This window comes from Mustela erminea, chromosome 8, assembly GCF_009829155.1.
Source record: "Mustela erminea isolate mMusErm1 chromosome 8, mMusErm1.Pri, whole genome shotgun sequence".
Classification (NCBI taxonomy): Eukaryota; Metazoa; Chordata; class Mammalia; order Carnivora; family Mustelidae; genus Mustela; species Mustela erminea.
This window is the reverse complement of record NC_045621.1, coordinates 103,130,722-103,149,948: the sequence shown is the minus strand read 5'-3', so window position 1 is coordinate 103,149,948 and position 19,227 is coordinate 103,130,722. Positions and strand designations below refer to the sequence as shown.

Sequence of the window (19,227 nt, the reverse complement as noted above, 5' to 3'; positions counted from 1 at the left end):
CAGTCAAAATAGCACAGCAGAGAAAAGTGCACACAATATATTCTCTCTATAAAAGAAAAGGGGGCATACAAATGTCGATCTGTCTCAATATATATGTTATAAAAAAAAAGGAAGGACAAATCATTAAAACGTGGTTTCCTATAAAGGGACAGACAGAATAGAGCACAGGAGAGGGGTAGGGACAAGATTTCACTGAATATACTTCCTTATTTTATAGATTTTATTTTGGAACCACATAAATACACTCCATAATTAGAATATTAATTTTAAAAATCTCTGTAAATTGAAAATAACATGGAACAAATCAATGTGTCTATCTAGTTGACAACATAACCACACAGAAAGGAGCTATTTCAAGGCACTTTGCAACAGTACTACGAGTACCTCATAGACTATATTCAAAAAGTGGAAAGAAATGAAAATTCTTTTTAGTAACTATTTTGTCGGTAGCAGTAGTGTTAATTTCGTTATTCTGAGACTGCTATTACATCACGTGTAATAAAACAAATGAGCATTTTTGACAGTCTAAACCTTTCATTGCTGATATTGTAGAGAACCATGATTCTTGTTAAAGATGAATGGGTGTAAGATGTAAAGTAGACCATTAAAAACGCAGTCATCCTGAATTTGTACTAGAAGCATCAGTATTAACTCCTGAGTTTGTTTTCTTAACTCTGGCAATGAAAGATTTCTACAGACAGATTCTAACACCAACCGAACAGCATAAAAACACCTACTGCTCAGAAGGTGGTCAATTTCTCAAAAAAAAAATCCCCAGTACTTTTGGGGGGAAATTATGGATTCTAAAACGGGGGGAGAAAGTACAAGCTGGGGCCTGGATATCTTTACTAATAGCAAAGAAGCTAGGGTCTTGGCAAAAAAGCTTAGAAGCCAGGCTGAAGAGGTTCCTGCTGGCCCAAAATGGGACAGTTTAGGCATCATTAAAAAAAAAAAAACAAAACTACAATGGATTGAAATATATCACATATGTTTAAATCTATGATTTCAGAATAATATCAAAACAAACTAATTATCAGGTCACCACTGGAAGAGGCAAGTGGACCAACTCATTATATTAAAAACTTATAATGGGAAAGCATTAATTGTTTATCTTGCTTTTCTTGTACTGCCTGTATGTACCACCTGTTAACCAACAGCCGATGAAAAGTTTCTCTTTAAAGAAAGCAGTATTAAGGTTAATAAAGACAGAGGGAATAATAGACTATCACCACTTTTCAAGCCCCATAAGTTAATGATGCAGGTACTTATCGCCCAAGGCTACTAACATCATAAAAGGAAAGACAACCAGACATTAAGTGTCTCTCTCTTTTTTTTTTTTTTTGAAGATTTTTATTTATTTATTTGACAGAGGGATGAAGAGAGCACAAGTAGGCAGAGCTGCAGGGAGAGGGAGAGGGAGAAGCAGGCTCTCTGCTGAGCAGGGAGCCCGACGTGGGGCTCGATCCCAGGACCCTGGGATCATGACCGGATCCAAAGGCAGAGGCTCACTGACTGAGCCACCCAGGTGCCCTTAAGTGTCTCTTGAAAGAACAGAATATCCCCTAATTTGTTCAAGTCTATAGATCCATTTACCACTTTTAGGAAATACAGAGAATACTCAGTTTGTTCATCAAATAAACTGCAAGAAAAAAGAAAGAGATGAAGGAAGAAGTGATAGCTTAAAAGAGATTTAGAAGACATAAAAAACAATCAAAATTTTGTGAATTGTATCTGAATTCTGACTTTATACAAACGGTAAAAACAAAACCAAAGACTTGTTATGTACGATATAATCCAACAATTTATATATATATATATAATCATATATATATATATATATATATATATATATATATATATATATTTTATCTATCCACATACACACACACACACATAAAACAAGATCTCAGAGAGACACTCATATATCCAGGATCATAGCAGCATTATTTACAATAACTAAAGGGTAGAAACAACCCAAATGTCTGTTGGCAGATGAAAGGATAAACAAAATGTAGTCTATACACAATGAAGTATTTTTCAGCCTTAGAAGAAAGGAAATTCTTACAGACGCTACAACATGGATCAACCTTGAGAATATTATGCTGAGATAAGCCAGCCACAAAACAGCAAAAACTGTATGAATCTACTTATATGAAGCACTCAGAGTAGTCAAATTCACAGAAACAGAAAGTAGAATGCTGGTTGCCAGGGACTAGGAGGAGAGGGATATGGAGAGTTGTTGCTTAATGGGCATAGAGTTTTAGTTTTGTAAGATGAAAAAGTGCTAGAGATAAGTATAGTAACCTAACACTACTGAACTGTACACTTAAAAATGGTTTACAGTGTGTATTTTACTATAATTAAAAACGCATTATGTGTGAATATAGATATAAAAACCTCAAGGAAATACTAGCAAATCAAATCAAGCATCATATAAAAAAAATTGTACACCATGTCCAAGTAAGATTTATCCCCGGAACACAGGTTAGTTTAACATTGAAATCAATATAATGTATAACACTGATAGAAAATGAAAATCACACGATCATTTCAATATATAAAGAAAAAGCATTTGACAAAACCGAACACATTTTCACAACGAAAACAGTCAACAAACTTGTAACTAAGGGAACTTCCTCAACCTGATAAAAGGCATACCTAACAAGACACTTAGTAAGTGAAAAACTGAAAGCTATCTCCCTAAGACCAAGACAAGGATGTCTGGTTTTACCACTTTATTTACCACTGTACTGGAGGTTTTAGCCAGGCACTTGAGCAAAAAAATAAAAAAAAGAAAAAAAGAAAAAAGAAAAAAAAAAAGAAAAGAAAGGGATCTAAATTGGAAAGGAAAAAGTAAACTACCTCTATTTGCAGATAACTTACTGTATATAGAAAATCCTATGGAGTCCACTTCCACACATAAAAAACTTTTAGAGTTAATAAATGATTTCAGAAAGGCTTCAGGACACATGATCAACACACAAAATCAATTTTATTTGTATACCCAAGCAATGTATACTCCAAAAATAAGCGAAAACATTTTCCCTTAAAATAGCACCAAAAAGACAAAACTTAAGAATAAATTTGTCAAAAGAAGTACAAGACTTGCACACTGAAAACTATAATACATCACTCAAAAAAATTAAAGACATAAATATATGAAAAGAAATTTTGTGTTCTTGGATTGGAAGACGAAATATCATTAAGATGGAAACACTCTCCAGAAAAGAGAGGCAGACTTAATGCAATCCATATCCTGCTTTTCTTGCAGAGAAAACAAACTAATTCTAAAATTTATATGGAAATGCAAGGGACTCTGAATAGCCAAAACAGTCTTAAAAAAGAGGAACAGAGTTGGGATAATCACATTTCTTGACTTCAAATTTTATTACAAAACTACAGTAATCAAGACCATATGATACGAGCATTAGAAAAGGCATACAAATACAAATCAGTGGAAGAGCTGAAAGTACAGAAATAAAGCCTTACATCTGTGGTCAACAGATTTTTGACAAGGGGCACAGAGACAAGACAGAATGGCCTTTTTCAACAAATAGAGCCAAGACAACTGGATATCCACATGGAGAAGAATAGACTTGGAACCCTACCTCAAACTATATGTAAAAATTAACTCAAAATAAATCAGACATATGTATGTGACAGTGAGACTATAGAACTCTTGGAAGAAAACAGAGGAATAAACCTTTGAGACCTTCAGTTTAGGCAATGACTTCTTAGATAGGACACCAAAAACATATGTGATTAAAAAAATATATAAACTAGACTTCATCAAAGTTAAAAAAAAAACTTCTGTGCTACAAATGATATAATCAAGAAAGCGAAAGAGCATGGAAGAAAATATTTGCAAAATGAAGATCTACAAAACACTTTCATTCAGAGAATATAAAGAAGACAATATAAAGAAGTCTTACAGGTCAATAAAATGACAAAAAAACTGAACTGAATAAAAGGCAAGGGGCAGCTGGCTGGCTTAGCTGGTAGAGCGTATAACTGCTGATCTTAGCGTTTGTAAGTGTGAGCCCCACGATGGGTACAGAGATTATGTAAAAATAAAATCTTTAAAAAAAATAAAATGGAAGGGCACAATATTTAGACAATTCTCAAAAGATATACAGATGAATGGCCAAAAACACATGAAAAAATGCTTGAGATCATTAGCTATTAGGGAAAAGCAAATCAAAACCATAATAAGATACAAATTTATGTTTAGTAGGACGGCTAAAGTAGAAAAAAGACAGGGTGCCTGGCTGGCTCAGTCAGTGGAACATGTGACTCTTATCTCTGGGTTATGAGTTTAAGACCCATGTTGGTGTAGAAATTAATTAAGTAAAAAAAAAAAGATAGTAACATGTGTTGACACCCAAGAAAAATGAAAACATATTCACATAGAAACATATACACAAATGTTTATGGTACCATTATTCATAATAACAAAGGAGTTGAAATGATTGAAATGTCCATGAATAGATGAATGGACAAATAAAATACAATATATTCATACAATGGAGTATAATGTAGCAACCCACCCAAAAAAAGAGAGAGAAATGAAATACTGATACATGCTACAGAATGGATCTTTAAATATTATGTTAATTAAAGAAGCCAATTACACAGAAGACCAAGCTGTATGATTTCATGCATATGAAAGGTCGAGAACAGGTAAACCTATAGAGACAGAAAATAGATTAGTGGTTGCCTTAGGGCTGGGTGGAGGGGAGGGTGAAGACTGTATCAGGGAAAACAGGTATGGGGTTTCTTTTTGAGGTGATGATATCCTCTAATACAAGCAGTGATGACTGCAAAACTCTGTGATATACTAAAAACAAATGAATTGTACACTTTAAAAGGGAGAATTTTGTGGTATGGGACTTATATTTCAATAAAGCTGTTCTAAAATTAAAAAAGACCTAATTAATAAGAGACAAATGGAAATTTGACTACAGGTTATTTGATAACATTAAGAAATTATTGTTAATTATACTTATATGTGATAATGGTATTACGATTTTGTTTAGAAGATACACTCTGAAATATTTATAGACAGAATGATCTGATGTCTAGGATTTGTTTCAAATACCAGGAGAGTAGGTGAAACAATATGGCACATGTTGGGTCTCAGTATTCAACATAGTGTTCTATTTTATTTATTATCTACTCTTGTGTATGTTTGAAATTTTCTATAGTTAAAAGCCAAAAAAACCCAAACCAAATGAAAGGCATTTCTTAGATCATATAGGTTAATTCACTTCAGTAACCTTAGTGCCACCAACAATGCTAACATTTCACGATGGTTTAATATAAAATATAATCTTAAGGTTAAAATTTCATCCCCTTTTGATTCCTGGAATGTAATTCAGAGTCTGTGTAGAATACAATAAACTAATAGCTTAACTTTCATGACTTTTGTTGTTGTTGCAGCTCAAGTTCTTACATTAAAAAAGAAGGTGATTTCACCACAGCTGTTTTCATCAAGAACAGGTCTACCAGGATTCTCCAGTTCAGAGATGCTATTGTTCTTGGCATCCCACCCCACCTGACTAACAAACAGATGGAAAGCTCCCCTGTACCTGATAAGCACTCAAGAATTAATATGATAAGGTGGTACTGGCAAACAGTTTCTGTAAAAGACCAGTTAGTAAATATTTTGGGTTTTGCAAATCATATGGTGCCTGTTACAACTTCTCAACTCTGGTATTTTAGTGTGAGAGCATTCACAGACAATATGTAAACAAATGGGCATGGCTGTATTCCAATAAAACTTTATTTACAAAAACAAGTAGCAAGCCAGATTTGGCTTACAGGCAATATTCGCCAACTCCTGTGCTAGGGATTATTGGCTCCTGTCAGGGAATTAAAAACAAAAAAATATGGTTTGCCATATACACTGATAACAAAAATCATCATGTTGAGAATACACATATGTACATGAAGTGCAATACTTACAGGTGTCTGGATCATCATGGCTCGTTGATCTCTCATTGTTCTTACAATGTCTAGTGGATAAACTGGTTGATTGCATTCAATGAGACACATGGCTGTTTCCATAGTAATAAGAACCCCAGTTCTTCCAATTCCAGCACTAAAAAAGACAAGTAAGGAAGGGGCAGTCTCATTGATACTATTCTGTTAAACTCCTTGTGGCTTTTGTGCTGTACATTAAAGTACTGAGATACAACAGAAGAATTACTTGATTTTTTTTAATTAGCAATAATTGTGCCTTGGATAAACCTCATTGGCTACGATACTGCCATGGCGCAAAGCTTATTATTTTATTTTTTTTAAAGACTCCATTTATTTATTTGACAGAGATCACAATTAGGCAGAGAGGTGGGGAAGCAGGCTCCCCGCTGAGCAGAGAGCCCAATGCAGGGCTCGATCCCAGGACCCTGAGATCATGACCTGAGCAGAAGGCAGAGGCTTAACCCACTGAGCCACCCAGGTACCCTATTAATATGATTTTAATTAAAAGTTTTATATTATAAAGTAGAAAGCCAACTAAAAAATACTTTGTGAAATTGAAATACATTTCATACTTAATACAGATTAAATGGTTTGTATCTACCCCTTCCCCACTTTAGTTGTAAAAATGTTACTGTAAAATTACATTTCAGTTTTAAAAATCTGAACAAGGTATATATGTTTACTGGAGCAGCCTCCCTTTAAAATACAAAATAAGAGGACACCTGGGTGGCTCAGTCATAAGTGGTTGCCTTTGGCTCTGGTTATGATCTCAGGGTCCTTGGATGGAGCACCACATCGAGCTCCCCACTCTGTGAGGATTCTGCTTGTCCCTCTGCCCCTCCCCCTGCTTGCACTCTCTCTCTCAAATAAAGAAAATCTTAAAAAGAAAATAAAATTCAGGACGCTTGGGTGGCGCAGTTGGTTAAGCGTCTGCCTTTGGCTCAGGTCATGATCCCAGGGTCCTTGCTCAGAAGAGAGCCCACTTCTCCCTCTACCTGCTGCTCCCCTTGCTTGTGCTTTCTCTCTCCCCTTGACAAATATGCAAAATTAAAAAAAAAAAGCAAAATAATAAAATTACAATAATAAATCATTAACAAATGTACAAAAGACAGTATTTTCCACACTCAAATCAGTTTTTAAAAGCAAATCTAATTTTTATTAAATTTTATAATGGGATAGTCAACAACTTTTTGAAGTATTCTCTGTGAACAAAATAGCTATAGCAACTGTTGGGAACTTAGAATAATAAATGGCCAAATGTGTTAATCAATCCCGCTTGTTGCCTCTCAGACATTTTTCTTTTTTAAAGATTTTATTTATTTATTTATTTATTTATTTAAGAGAAAGAGAGAGAGAGAGAGAGAGAGATCACAAATAGGCAGAGAGGCAGGCAGCGGGGGAGGGGGAAGCAGGCTCCCTACCGAGCAGAGAGCCCGATGTGGGGATCGATCCCAGGACCCTGAGATCATGACCAGAGCCAAAGGCAGAGGCTTAACCCACTGAACCACCCAGGCGCCCCTACCTCTCAGATATTTGGTCTACAATCTGTTTTGATGATCTAAAAGACTGCTGTTAAAAAAGTGCTGGGAAGTTTAAGGATGAGGAGATACCTTTATTTATTCAGAGGCATCAATACAGCTTCTGAATAAATCACTCTAATAACACAGGCAGCTAGAATTAAGGATAATTTCAGTTTTCCAATCTGGGTTATAGGAGTGAAGGCTGGAGTCACTGTATCCAGCTGTTTAGAAGGTAGAGTATGAAAGGAAGAAAGGACGGCCTACCGCTGTTCACCTGGAGTTCTTGGGAGTGGCCAGTCCGAGAGAGGAGAGGACTTAACAAATGTCCTGGGATGGGCCACAGCGTGGGTTGGAGTAGTACACTGTGAGGAGGAAATCTAAACCTTGGGCTGCAAATGAATGCCTAAATATTGGACTTCATCAAATCTAAGCTACCATCCATTGTAAGACACCCAGTGTCTGAGATGTTAAACTATGAAAAAGAAAAGCTTCTCAGAATCAGTCAATGAAGTATTATTTTTACTTTTTATGATAAAGATTCTGACAATCACTTGTTGGAACATACCCTTAGCTTTCTAGCTTCAGATCATAGGTTTGGGTTCCCTCTAACTACCACAGTGAGGATCACAAGTTAAGGGCAAAATAAAATACCCATTCCCTTTTAAAAGTGACTTATCAGGTCAACTATTCAACCATAAAAGAGAAAATAGCATACCTGCAATGAACAACAATAGGTTCTTCCTTGCCAGCCCTCTTATTTCGTACATGACAAACAAAATCCAGAAAGTCACTTGAATCATCAGGAACTCCATGGTCAGGCCAGGCTATGTACTGAATCTGAGTGAGTTGACGACTCTCATTTTTCTAAGTGTAAATGAAAAATTATGCACCCTAACTTATGAATTATCTTTAAAATATAAATATCCATGTCTTTAATTTTAGAAGAAAAGCAAAAGAAACTATTCCCAGTACCCCCCAAAAGTAATGTATAACTTTAATAAAACCCAAAATTTCAATGAAAAAGAAAGAAACTATTTTACAGAAACAGTTGTGTCTATTAATTGTCAGCTACTCGTATCACTACTCTTCTTACAACTCAATTTCTGCATTTGTATTTTTCAGATGAGAAGGAAATAAACAGGCAAAAACAAGTTAAGATACAGAGAAATGTTTAAAGAATAAACTAAAAAAGTGTTAGGTGAGCAAAATTGTAGGGAAAATTTTTTTAACAAGCAAAGTTGGGCTAATTCTAAAAAGTACCTGAAATAATGAAGATTAAGAAAATAAAATCTCAAAATAAATGTAGATTAAAAACTGGAGCTCACAAAAACACAAAGTCAAAACAAGGCTTAATTATTTTGTGGGAGCCAAGAATCAGTAAAATAGAGTAAGGTATTATTGAATGCATACATCTTGGTTTAAATATTGACTCGGCTGGTTAAGGCACTTAATATTTCAGAGCCTTATTTTCTTCAACTGAAAAACAAAATAACATCTATACATCACAGGAATAGTGTTATGTTGAAAGGATTCTATGAAAGGATCTCTGAATCACCCAATTCAGAGTGTTTGGAACCATAGTCTCAGATTTCAACACTATGAAATCTGGTTACTGTCATTTACTTTGAAGGAGGCTTCCAGAAAAGACCATTAAAGTACAAAGTAATTAAGAAAAGGACTAATGAATGAATTCCTAAAGAGACTCAGTACAACTTGATGACTAATTTTTCAGAATCCGGTGTAATGAACTGAAGGTATCTAATACAGACTGCCTTTGATTATTACTGTTAACAAAAGAAATTAATGGTATCAATAATTGTAAGACTGGGTAACGTTAAATGGATATTTATTATGTTCTGGGGTATGTCTGTCTGTCCATCCATCCATGTATATATGTATTTGGTATGTAAAGAAATGTATATTCCCAACTGTATTTGTCTCAAACTTTAAAAATTAATTTGTGTCTTGGCATAGTTTGCAAAGTACTTAGCGTTTGCAAAGAAAAGCCACTGTAAGTTTATAAACTGCCATGGGTAACCTATTGGTGGAGCATAAAGAAATTACACTGAAGATATAAATATTATTTTGTAGGGCCAATATACAGCCTTTGACACCCATTTGGGAAAATGAAGAAATGTCTTATTGACTTATCTTGTTACACTGGACCATGAGCTAGCTACACAAGCCCTAAATCCATTCTGATGGAATCTCTAGTTCTTAAGATTTTGGAAATTTAATTTTTTATTTTTTGTAACTTTGCTTTATTCAATGCCAGATTCCTTTATTATAAATCTCCACAACTTCTGACTCCCTCCCTTTGGGTCAGTAAAGCTCTGTCTTGCTGGGCTCCTTTACTCATCATACTCAGGGAAGTGGAGTGGGATGGGGAGGGGAATATGAAGCTTTCATTTCCAAAGGCTAACCACAGATGGGACAGGCATGGGTATTCAAAGTGTGTGCCATTTGCTCTTCTTTAGCAATTACTTTTTCTTCCTCTAACCCCCTTCAAAACCAAAGGTGGCTACAGGGAAATATGTAGCTGCAAGCAGTGAAAGTGGAATGTACTATCTTTAACAGCCTGACAAGACTGGCAACATGCCATGCTCTTCACTCATCTTTCAACTGAGTTACTAAGTCATCATTTACTAATCAGTTTCTATTTCTGGCTCTGGATTTGGAAGCCAAAGAGGAGTGACTCAGGTGGCAGCAGAAACTAGCAATTACAAAGCTATAATCTGCTGTCAGAGGATTGTGCCTACAATCATTTCCTTCTTAATACTGGGGAGACTGTGAGATTGCACTCCTTTACCCTTATACAAAAAGGACAATAATTTGATAACGCTCAATTATTCTTTGTATTTCCACAGACGTACTCAAATACTTTATTGATATTACTGGCAGGAAGAAATCAAACAAAACCCTGGCACACTTTTTATGAATAGCCAAAATAAGAAGAGTTATAAGTATTATTTACTAGACTTTTTTTACTGACCATATTTATCTGGAGAAATTGAAAATACATTTAATATAGTAGAATATACCTCATAAGATTCCAAAGCGTTCCAATGAAGCAAATTCAATAATTTTAAATATTATTTCCTAGTAACCAGGACTCAAAACATTTTCAGCTTTCAAAGATTTTACCTTGAACATAACCGTTCCACTGAGTGGATATCCTGCCTTCCTACCTCTTGGTTAAATAGTGTCATCTTCCTGAAGATATATGCTGTGTTTCCTTCTTCTGAGTGGCAGGTAACTTGATAGCATCCATAGGATGAACTTTCTGTGGGTTCTGGCCAATACTGGTGACACTTTACCTGACATCAATAGATTTAAGAAAAATATATAATTTATGTTCTCCAATTTTAAAATGCTTTAGTTTTTAAAAACTTTCAAGCCTACAGAAAAGTTGTAAGAATAATTTGATGAATTCTCATATATCCTGCACCTAGATCTGCCAACTATTAAAATTTTTCATTTTTTCTCTTTTTAATAATAATCTGCTTGGATATATTTTGAGACTGCATATAGCCTGTTAATGACAAATTTTCACCCAATGTTTTATCATTCTTGATTAATGCCTGCCTGAATATATACTACTATGTGAGTGGCAAAATAATGAACTAAATCTGATTATTTTTAGATTTAAGTAAAAATGAGAAAGAATTTCTAATTAAAATGCCTATCTATTTATTTCCATAATTAGGATATTTAAAAAAAAAAGTTTTACTGTCATACAGTTGAAATACCATATAATTTTCTCACTTAAAGCACACAATTCAACTGTTTTTAGAACTGTGCAACCTTCAACACAGGCACTTTTAGAACACTTTTCACTCCCCAAAGAAGTCCCATACCCACTAACAATCACTGTGTGTTCCTCTATCCCAACCCCTTCTTTTACTCTGAACCTAGGCAAGTATTAATCTGTTTTCTGTCCTCTATGAATTTGTCTAATATGGACATTTCAGATAATGGAATCATAGTGTGTGGTCTTTGATGACTGCCTTTGTTCACTTAGCAAAAATGTTCTCTAAGGTTCATCCATGTTGTAGCATGTACCATTTCTTCATTTCTTTTACTATCAAATAATATACAACTATGTGATTACCTCACATTTTATTTGTTATATTTGGGTTGTTTCCACCTTTGGCGATCATGAATAATGCTGCTATGAACGTCTATATACAAGTTTTTGTGTAGACATATGTTTTCTTTTCTCCTGGGTATATCAAGGAGTGAAAACTACTAAAAGTTATTAACTCCATAGTTTAACCTTTTGAGGAAATGACACTACTTTCCAAAGTGGCTGCATCATTTTACAAACCTACCAGCAGTATAGGAGGTTCCATTTTCTCCACATCACTTAAAACACTTAGTAACACTTAGTATTACCTATCTTTTTTTTTTTTATTACTTAAATTGTTATTTATTTTTAAACCACCTCCCACCTCTAAAACATTTTTTTTGGTAAGGTGAGTGCTCCTTTTTTTTTTTTTTTAATTAACATATAATGTATTATTAGCCCCAGGGGTGCAGGTCTGTGAATCATCAGGCTTACACACTTCATAGCACTCAACATAGCACACACCCTCCCCAATGTCCATATTATCTATCATTTTTATTTTAGCCATCCTACTGGATAGGAAGCATGACCTCTTTGTGTGTGTGTGTGTTTATGTATTTGTCACAGAGACAGAAAGAGACCCAGCACAAGCAGGAGGAGCAGCAGGCAGAGGGAGAGGGAGAAGCAGGCTCCCTGCTGAGCAAGGAGCCAGACGCAGGACTAGATCCCAGAATCTGGGGATCATGACCTGAGCCAAAGGCAGACAGATGCTGAGCGTCCCTCTCTTTGTGGTTTTGATTTTGTATTTCCCTGGTGACTAATGATGCTGAGCATCTTTCATGACGTTACTGGACATTTAAATATCTTCTTAAATAAATGAATGAGTAAATGAATAAATGAATAAATAAATATCTTCTTTTTAGAGACATCTACTCAGAATGTTTGGCCAGTAATTAAACTGGGTATTTATCATTTCATTGCTAAGCTGTAGGAGTTCTTTATATATTTACATACAAATCCCTTATCAAATACATACTAATTCATTTAGATAACTGATAGTAATAGTGGCTAACACTTACATATCACAATCATTATGTGTTAGTCACTATGATTTTAATAATACCACAAGAAAGTTTAAAGGTTACAAAAAAGACTAAATCAATGTGAATATTTTGACCATATATGCAATGTAAGTTGAAAAAAAGTCCAAGAAAAAAAAAAAAAAAAAAGAAGGAAAGAAAAGAAAAAAAGCCCAAGCAATGTGTAAGATTTAAGTATGACTTACTCTGCCACGTTCAACTTGTGTGGTCAACATTACAACCATAGAGGAGCCTTGTTCCCAAGTCATCTGCCAAAAATCTGTACAGGTGTGTGGTAATGGCCCTTGACAAGCAATATACTGATTTATAATGCTAGAAGAAGGGATTTCCATCTAAAAAAGCAAAGGACACAGAACTCAAGTGTTTTCATTTTTATTTTTTGCCTTGATCAAGTATATGAAAGTCATCCACCAAATAATAACTGAATATAACTAATCTCAATAAACTGCAAAGTCAGTAAAATAAGCCTTTACCTAAAAAGACAAAAGAGGGAAACAAACCATAAGAGACTCTTAATGATAGAGAACCGAGGGTTGATGGAGGGAGGTGGGGGGGAGAGGCTAAATGAGTGATGGGTATTAAGGAGGGCCCTTGTTACAATGAGCACTGTTGTGCTGCACGTAAGTGATGAATCGCTAAATTCTACTGCTGAAGCCAATATTATATGTTAACTAGAATTTAAATTAAATTTGAAAAAGAACAAAACCCCCACTATCTTTATTAATAATTTATCTGTAGAAGAAATTTCTCAGTATTATATATATTTATCTTTTATTTTTTTCCAAAGCACCCTTAGAGGTTTAAGAGCAGTTTTATAGAAAACCCTCTTTTAGGGTGCCTGGGTAGCTCAGTGGGTTAAAGCCTCTGCCTATGTATGGCTCAAGTCATGATCCCAGGGTCCCAGGATCGAGCCCTGCATTGGGCTCTCTGCTTGTCAAAGAGCCTGCTTCCCCCTCTCCTCTCTCTGTCTGCTTCTCTGCCTACTTGTGATTTCTCTGTCAAATAAATAAATAAAATCTTGAGAAAAAAGAAAACCCTCTTTTAAAGGCAGAGACTTGGTACAGAAATAAAAATACTTGTTTCTAAACACCTTACTGGTAAAATTTGCAAGGAGCAAAATTTCTGCCTTTTGTTTTAGTTCAGATTTTACATATTTATAATACACATAAAAATATCATAAAAGTATTTTAAATTCATTATTTTCAGGAAGAGATGAGTCATCATCCTACTACATTTTGAGACTTAATGAATAAAGAAATAAGATGACACATGCACCATGGCACTAGAAGAATACTAAAGAGTGAACAGGGAAAAAGTTCTTCCTTCCTATTCCCAGCCTCCAGTTCACACCTAGGAAAGCAATCCTTTTTTTCTAATTTCTAGTATTTCCTTTCAGAGATACTCTATATATAGCACACAAATGTAAATGCAAAACTGTTTTCTGTAAAACATAAAAAGTAGCTTATAATGTTGTTCTGCACCTTGTTTCTCTTTTTATGCCTTATCTTTGAGATATCACATTAGTACATAAAATTTTATTTTTAAAATTTTTAAAAATTTTATTTTTAATTTTATTTTAAAGTACATAAATTTTATTTTTATTATTTATCTATTTATTTGACAGAGATCACAAGTAGGTAGAGAGGCAGGCAGAGAGAGAGGGGGAAGCAGGCTCCCTGCTGAGCAGAGCGCCCGATGTGGGGCTCGATTCCAGGACCCTGAGATCACGACCTGAGCTGAAGGCAGAGGCTTAACCCACTGTGCCACCCAGATGCCCCTAAAATTTTATTTTTTCATGGCTCTGTGTATTCCATAATTTATCTAATGAACACTTAAGTTGCTGGTAATCTATTTGCTACCATAAACAAAGCTGCACTGAATATTTCTGTCAACTTAACATTTTTGTTAGTTACCTCTCTGAAGAGGCTGTACCTATTTATACTTCCACCAACAATGTATGAGGAATGCTTATTCCCTGATAGTCTCCTTAATATACTGATATTCTCTCATCCACACTCCTTGTACTCTGAAGTGTAAGTTTGGCCTGTTTTGGGTACACCTGACCTAATCTGGACCATCTGACAGCAGTATCTGACTAATCTAAGGCTACTTATAGTCTTTATGGAGTATAAACAGTTTGCTATTGAGTTTCAATACACAGATTACAGGTTAATGTCTCATAGTCTGCTAGGGATGTTACTTATTACAAGCTATGGTATAGCTGCTGAATAATCTTTAAAAAAAAAAAAAAAGATTCTGAATCCTAAAGTATATTTGACCCCAAGATTTCAGATAAAGGAAACACACTTGTAAATGATATTGTTACACTCTTTGATTATTTCAAGTCTAAGAGGTGAAAAATAGCAATTCCTTCCAATTTTGATTTGCATTTTTCTTTTTGTGAGTTTAGACAAGAGTTGAAAGTCTTTCCCTTTCTGGGATTTTAAGCCATTCTCATAGATTTCCTCCAGGTACTTACATGATTCCATTTTTTAACATTTATATTTTGATACATCTAAAATCTGTTACATCAAGAGTGAGTAGGTGAAGTCTTTATAGATAAATGATATGAATCATGGATCTGTTTCAAAACAACCTGGATGTGTAAGGGCATGAGCAGTTGACAATTGTTGAACTGAGTGATATATATATGAAGGTTCATTGTACTTTTCTCCTACTTTTGTATGTTTGAAATTTTCTACATTGCAGAGTTAAGAAGTTAGTAATCCTTTTATCCCACTAGAAGGGAAGGAAAACCTCCTAACAATGATATAGTCTAGATTACATCTAGATATATTACTCAATCCATTCACTAGATAATCTATTTTTATCTTCAATGATTTAAAAGACCATCTCCACCATAAACAAAAGTCTAGTAATTATTTCAGCCTATTTCTGGACTATTCTATTCCACGGCTCAAAGCATATGCTAATATGCCAGTACCAAACTATTTTTTTTAACATTAATTTTATACTATTTTTAAGTATCTGAAAGTGTTAATATTCTCTTAAGGTTAAAAGGAACCTCAAAGTTTACAGTAGCCCCTCCAACTCCCAATGACAAAGGTATAATAAAAATAAACTTACGTTTATATAATTTGCATTGATATAGTCTTCATTACCCTTTAAAATGACCCGTGTAGCATCATCTGAAAAAAATTGAAAGAAAGAATGTTTTGATAAAGTTATGCTAAAAGATTAACCTTAACAAATACAGATAGTAGGTACTTACAAGGCGAAATATCTCTGTATCTATTTTTGGAAATATTTTGAGGTAATTTGGCACAAGACATTGTCATTCCAGGTTTTTTCCGATATAGTTGCTGGGGGGGAAAAAAAAGGAGGGGGCACATAAGGTGAGTCCAGCAAGCCATTAAGAGATTCTGTTTTGTTTTTCAGGATTATTTCTATGCTAACAACAAGCATTGTTTTTTCCTTAGGATACCTCATCCATAAAATGATGTACCTTAGGCTAGTAGGAAACTGCACCAAATCTGCGAAGCTGAATTCTGCACAATTTCTGACATGAATTATATATTGCATTTTTTTAAATGATAAAACAACTGAAAACAATTTTGCTTACAGAAAAGTACCTGAAGTTATGAATAGCAAATCTGCAGAGAACATTTAGGTCCCATTTAATTTGGAGAGGTTTACATAGTATATGAACCAAGTACTTCTTTTTTTTTTCTTTTTAAAGATTTTATTTATTTATTAGAGAGAGAGGGCACAAGCGGAGGAGCGGCAGAGGGAGAAACAGGCTCCCCGCTGAGGAGAGCCCAAGTCGACTTGGGCTCTATCTCAGACTGGGGGTTCATGACCTGAGCAGAAGGCAGATGCTTAACCATCTGAGCAGCCTGGTGCCTGGAATGAAGACAGTCTTAAAAGAAAAACTGACAGGTCCCAAATGATTTACAGTCACAAATGTTTTACAGTCACTTACCAATAGCACATACTTTAGAGCAACAAATATTAATGATGACCAAATAGACACAAAAATTAGAGAAGGATGAAATATGATGAGGTACGAAAGTTATTTTCTTTTAACTCAGGATTTTTAGCTCTACCATAGCCTATCTTCATCTGCCACCTTTCATAAAAATAGCTACTGAATCACAGAAAAAATTTTAGTTTGATGACATGCATAAAATCTCCTATTCCTCTCTTTTAAATAGATATTTATATAACTACAACTAGTATTTTGGGAGCAATGTTTAAGACTATGTATTTCAGAACATGTTTTTATGTCAAATATATCACAGAATACCATTTTAGTTTATAAATTATAAACGATAGATTAGGCAGTTAAGAGACCATGAAATTAATTAGAAAATATGGCCCAACATCCCTTCTATACAATATTACTTACATCAAATTGTGTCAGGACTGTTCCAGTGATGAGCCCCTCAGCTAGCTGTATCATTGACTCCCGCAGGGAATGGTCATCCTGATGGACACTATCTAGTGGGGCTTTCTCAGGAATGTACTGGAAGTCTGGCTCATTTTCTAGCTTTTCTTCCACTACATCATATACAGCTAAAAAAAACAAAAACAGAAACAAAAAAGCCACATGGGAGTCTTAATCAACCGGCAAAAAGAATTTACTAGATGTGTTCTTTCATCTGTGTCAGGAAAAAGAATTCATCAGATCAGAGTCTGGTGTCACTGTGTAAGGGACAAAGTGGCTGTGAAGTTAAACTTTGCTGTACACCTTTAGGGAAAAGAAATGTCATTGGCCATATTGCTGAAAATGTCTGTAACTTGATGAGACAATTAGAAAAAGAGGAGCTGCCAAGAAGCAGCTCAGAACAGACCTGCCCTTAAATTTTGGACCTAGATTAAAAGTAGAAACAGGGACCTATATACCATACATCCAGATATGAAAAGACACAAATAACTTGAATAGAGTGCTAAACAAAACCTTCGACACATCTACAAAACCTGGGAGGCCAGAATCCATGATCATGGTAGTATAAAGAGAGCCAGATGCCAAACTCTTGGCCTGTACTCTGCCTTACTTTTTTTCCCACCCTGAACTCCATTCTTTAACACAGGAGCATATGAAAATATGTGCGAACTTACCAGCCCTATGTAAGCTTGTACTCCACTCCTCTGAAAACTGCTGCCTCTTAGCTACCCTGCTGGCCTTGGGGTATACACACCGTGTGATCCACCCCTGGGAGAATGGACCTAGAGGAAACAGCCACATAGGCCCAAGAAGTGGGATCAGAGCTATCTGGACAGAGAACTGACAGTCGAAATGAGGTGGTCTAGAAAAGCAGGAGTGGTCACAAGTGATGGCTTGGCATACCCCTTGGTCCCACAAAATCCTGATCCCCGCAGATTTAAGGGCAAAAGCTGAAAGACAGCCAGAGTAGAACCAAGCTATGGGGCTCTTTTGCCCATGCTTAAGACATCTGGTTCCCGTTCAGATGTGTGCACTTTTGAGAAGAATAAACTTCTGAAAAGAAGAATGAAAAGGAAAAAAAAAAGTATGATTGCATTTTGTCTAAGAAGGAGATTTATTTTTTTTATTATTTTATTTTTTTAAAGATTATTTATTTATTTATTTATTTATTTGTCAGGGATAGAGGGAGAGAGAGCAAGCGAGCACAGGCAGACAGAGAGGCAGGCAGAGGCAGAGGGAGAAGCAGGCTAAGAAGGAGATTTAAAGGAAAAAAAAAAACACCAGAAAAATAAGCTGTCTGGTTTTTTGATACTTTTTGTAAATACAGTTTTAAAGTCTGATTATACATTGTTTTAAATAAAAAGGGACATGACAGACTCAAACTGAAAGAAAATACAGGTCCTAGTCCAGATATTTTCTTTTTTAGAGAAAGCACGCACACACGGAAGTGGGAAGGGTCAGAGAGAGTGCATGGGTAAGAACCTTAAGCACGCTCCACCCCCAGCACTGAACCCCACACAGAGCTATATCCACCTCACAGCCCTGGGATCATGACCTGAGCGGAAATCAAGAGTTAGATACTTAACCAACTGTGCCACCCAGGCACCCCCCAGTCCAGATTCTGACAACAAACAACAGAAAGATCTTTTGCAAGAAAGAAGAAAGATCTTTTGCAAGAAAGGAGAAAAGAAAGATCTTTTGCCCTAGGAGGTTTCCGCTCGTAATTTAAAGTATAAATAAAGTGATTTGGAACTGCAAAAAGACATGCCTTTTCCATTATATGGAATTTTGTTCATATTCTGGTTCTGTGTAAATCATTAATTTGTGAGTTGATAACTGAATGTCCTGGTGCTAAAGTGACTTCAACTATAAAATGGGGATAATATATCTATCTCATTAGATGGCTGTATAGATTAAATGAGAATATACAAAATAGTGCAGGTGTAAAACTTAGCATTAAGTTCCTTAGGATCTGTTATCAAAAGAAAATGGAACAAACAAAATTTAGAGAATATTATCCTTAGTATAAAACTTAAGTTGCATTATGTGACAGAAAATGCCTAATAATGAATCACCTAAACATCAGGTCTAAATAAAGGAGTCAAAATAGAATGTTCTGTTGAAGTCCTTTGAATTTTCTCAGAAAGCCAA

The 19,227-nt window shown here is 35.1% G+C and overlaps 1 protein-coding gene, 1 long non-coding RNA gene and 1 pseudogene across 6 annotated transcripts in view; 1 reads left to right on the top strand and 2 right to left on the bottom strand.

The window, feature by feature from the left end:
• Nucleotides 1-19,227, bottom strand: part of PTPN4 (protein tyrosine phosphatase non-receptor type 4) — a 221,962-nt gene that overhangs the window by 2,518 nt on the left and 200,217 nt on the right. For 4 of the 5 annotated variants that reach the window (XM_032353878.1, XM_032353880.1, XM_032353881.1 and 1 more), the window contains 7 exons: nucleotides 17,038-17,204; nucleotides 15,901-15,991; nucleotides 15,756-15,817; nucleotides 12,854-13,000; nucleotides 10,691-10,819; nucleotides 8,218-8,366; nucleotides 5,965-6,100 (listed from right to left, as the gene is read on the bottom strand). In XM_032353878.1, coding sequence (XP_032209769.1) covers nucleotides 5,965-6,100; nucleotides 8,218-8,366; nucleotides 10,691-10,819; nucleotides 12,854-13,000; nucleotides 15,756-15,817; nucleotides 15,901-15,991; nucleotides 17,038-17,204 — 881 coding nt within the window. Of the gene's footprint in view, nucleotides 1-4,257; nucleotides 4,687-5,964; nucleotides 6,101-8,217; nucleotides 8,367-10,690; nucleotides 10,820-12,853; nucleotides 13,001-15,755; nucleotides 15,818-15,900; nucleotides 15,992-17,037; nucleotides 17,205-19,227 lie in introns of those variants that run through there. The other variant, XM_032353879.1, reaches the window with a different exon arrangement.
• Nucleotides 6,164-6,283, bottom strand: LOC116597934 (annotated as a pseudogene).
• Nucleotides 6,457-13,621, top strand: LOC116596771. Its single transcript, XR_004288306.1, has 3 exons — nucleotides 6,457-6,793; nucleotides 7,704-7,709; nucleotides 13,609-13,621. It is a non-coding gene; the product is annotated as an uncharacterized LOC116596771 (long non-coding RNA).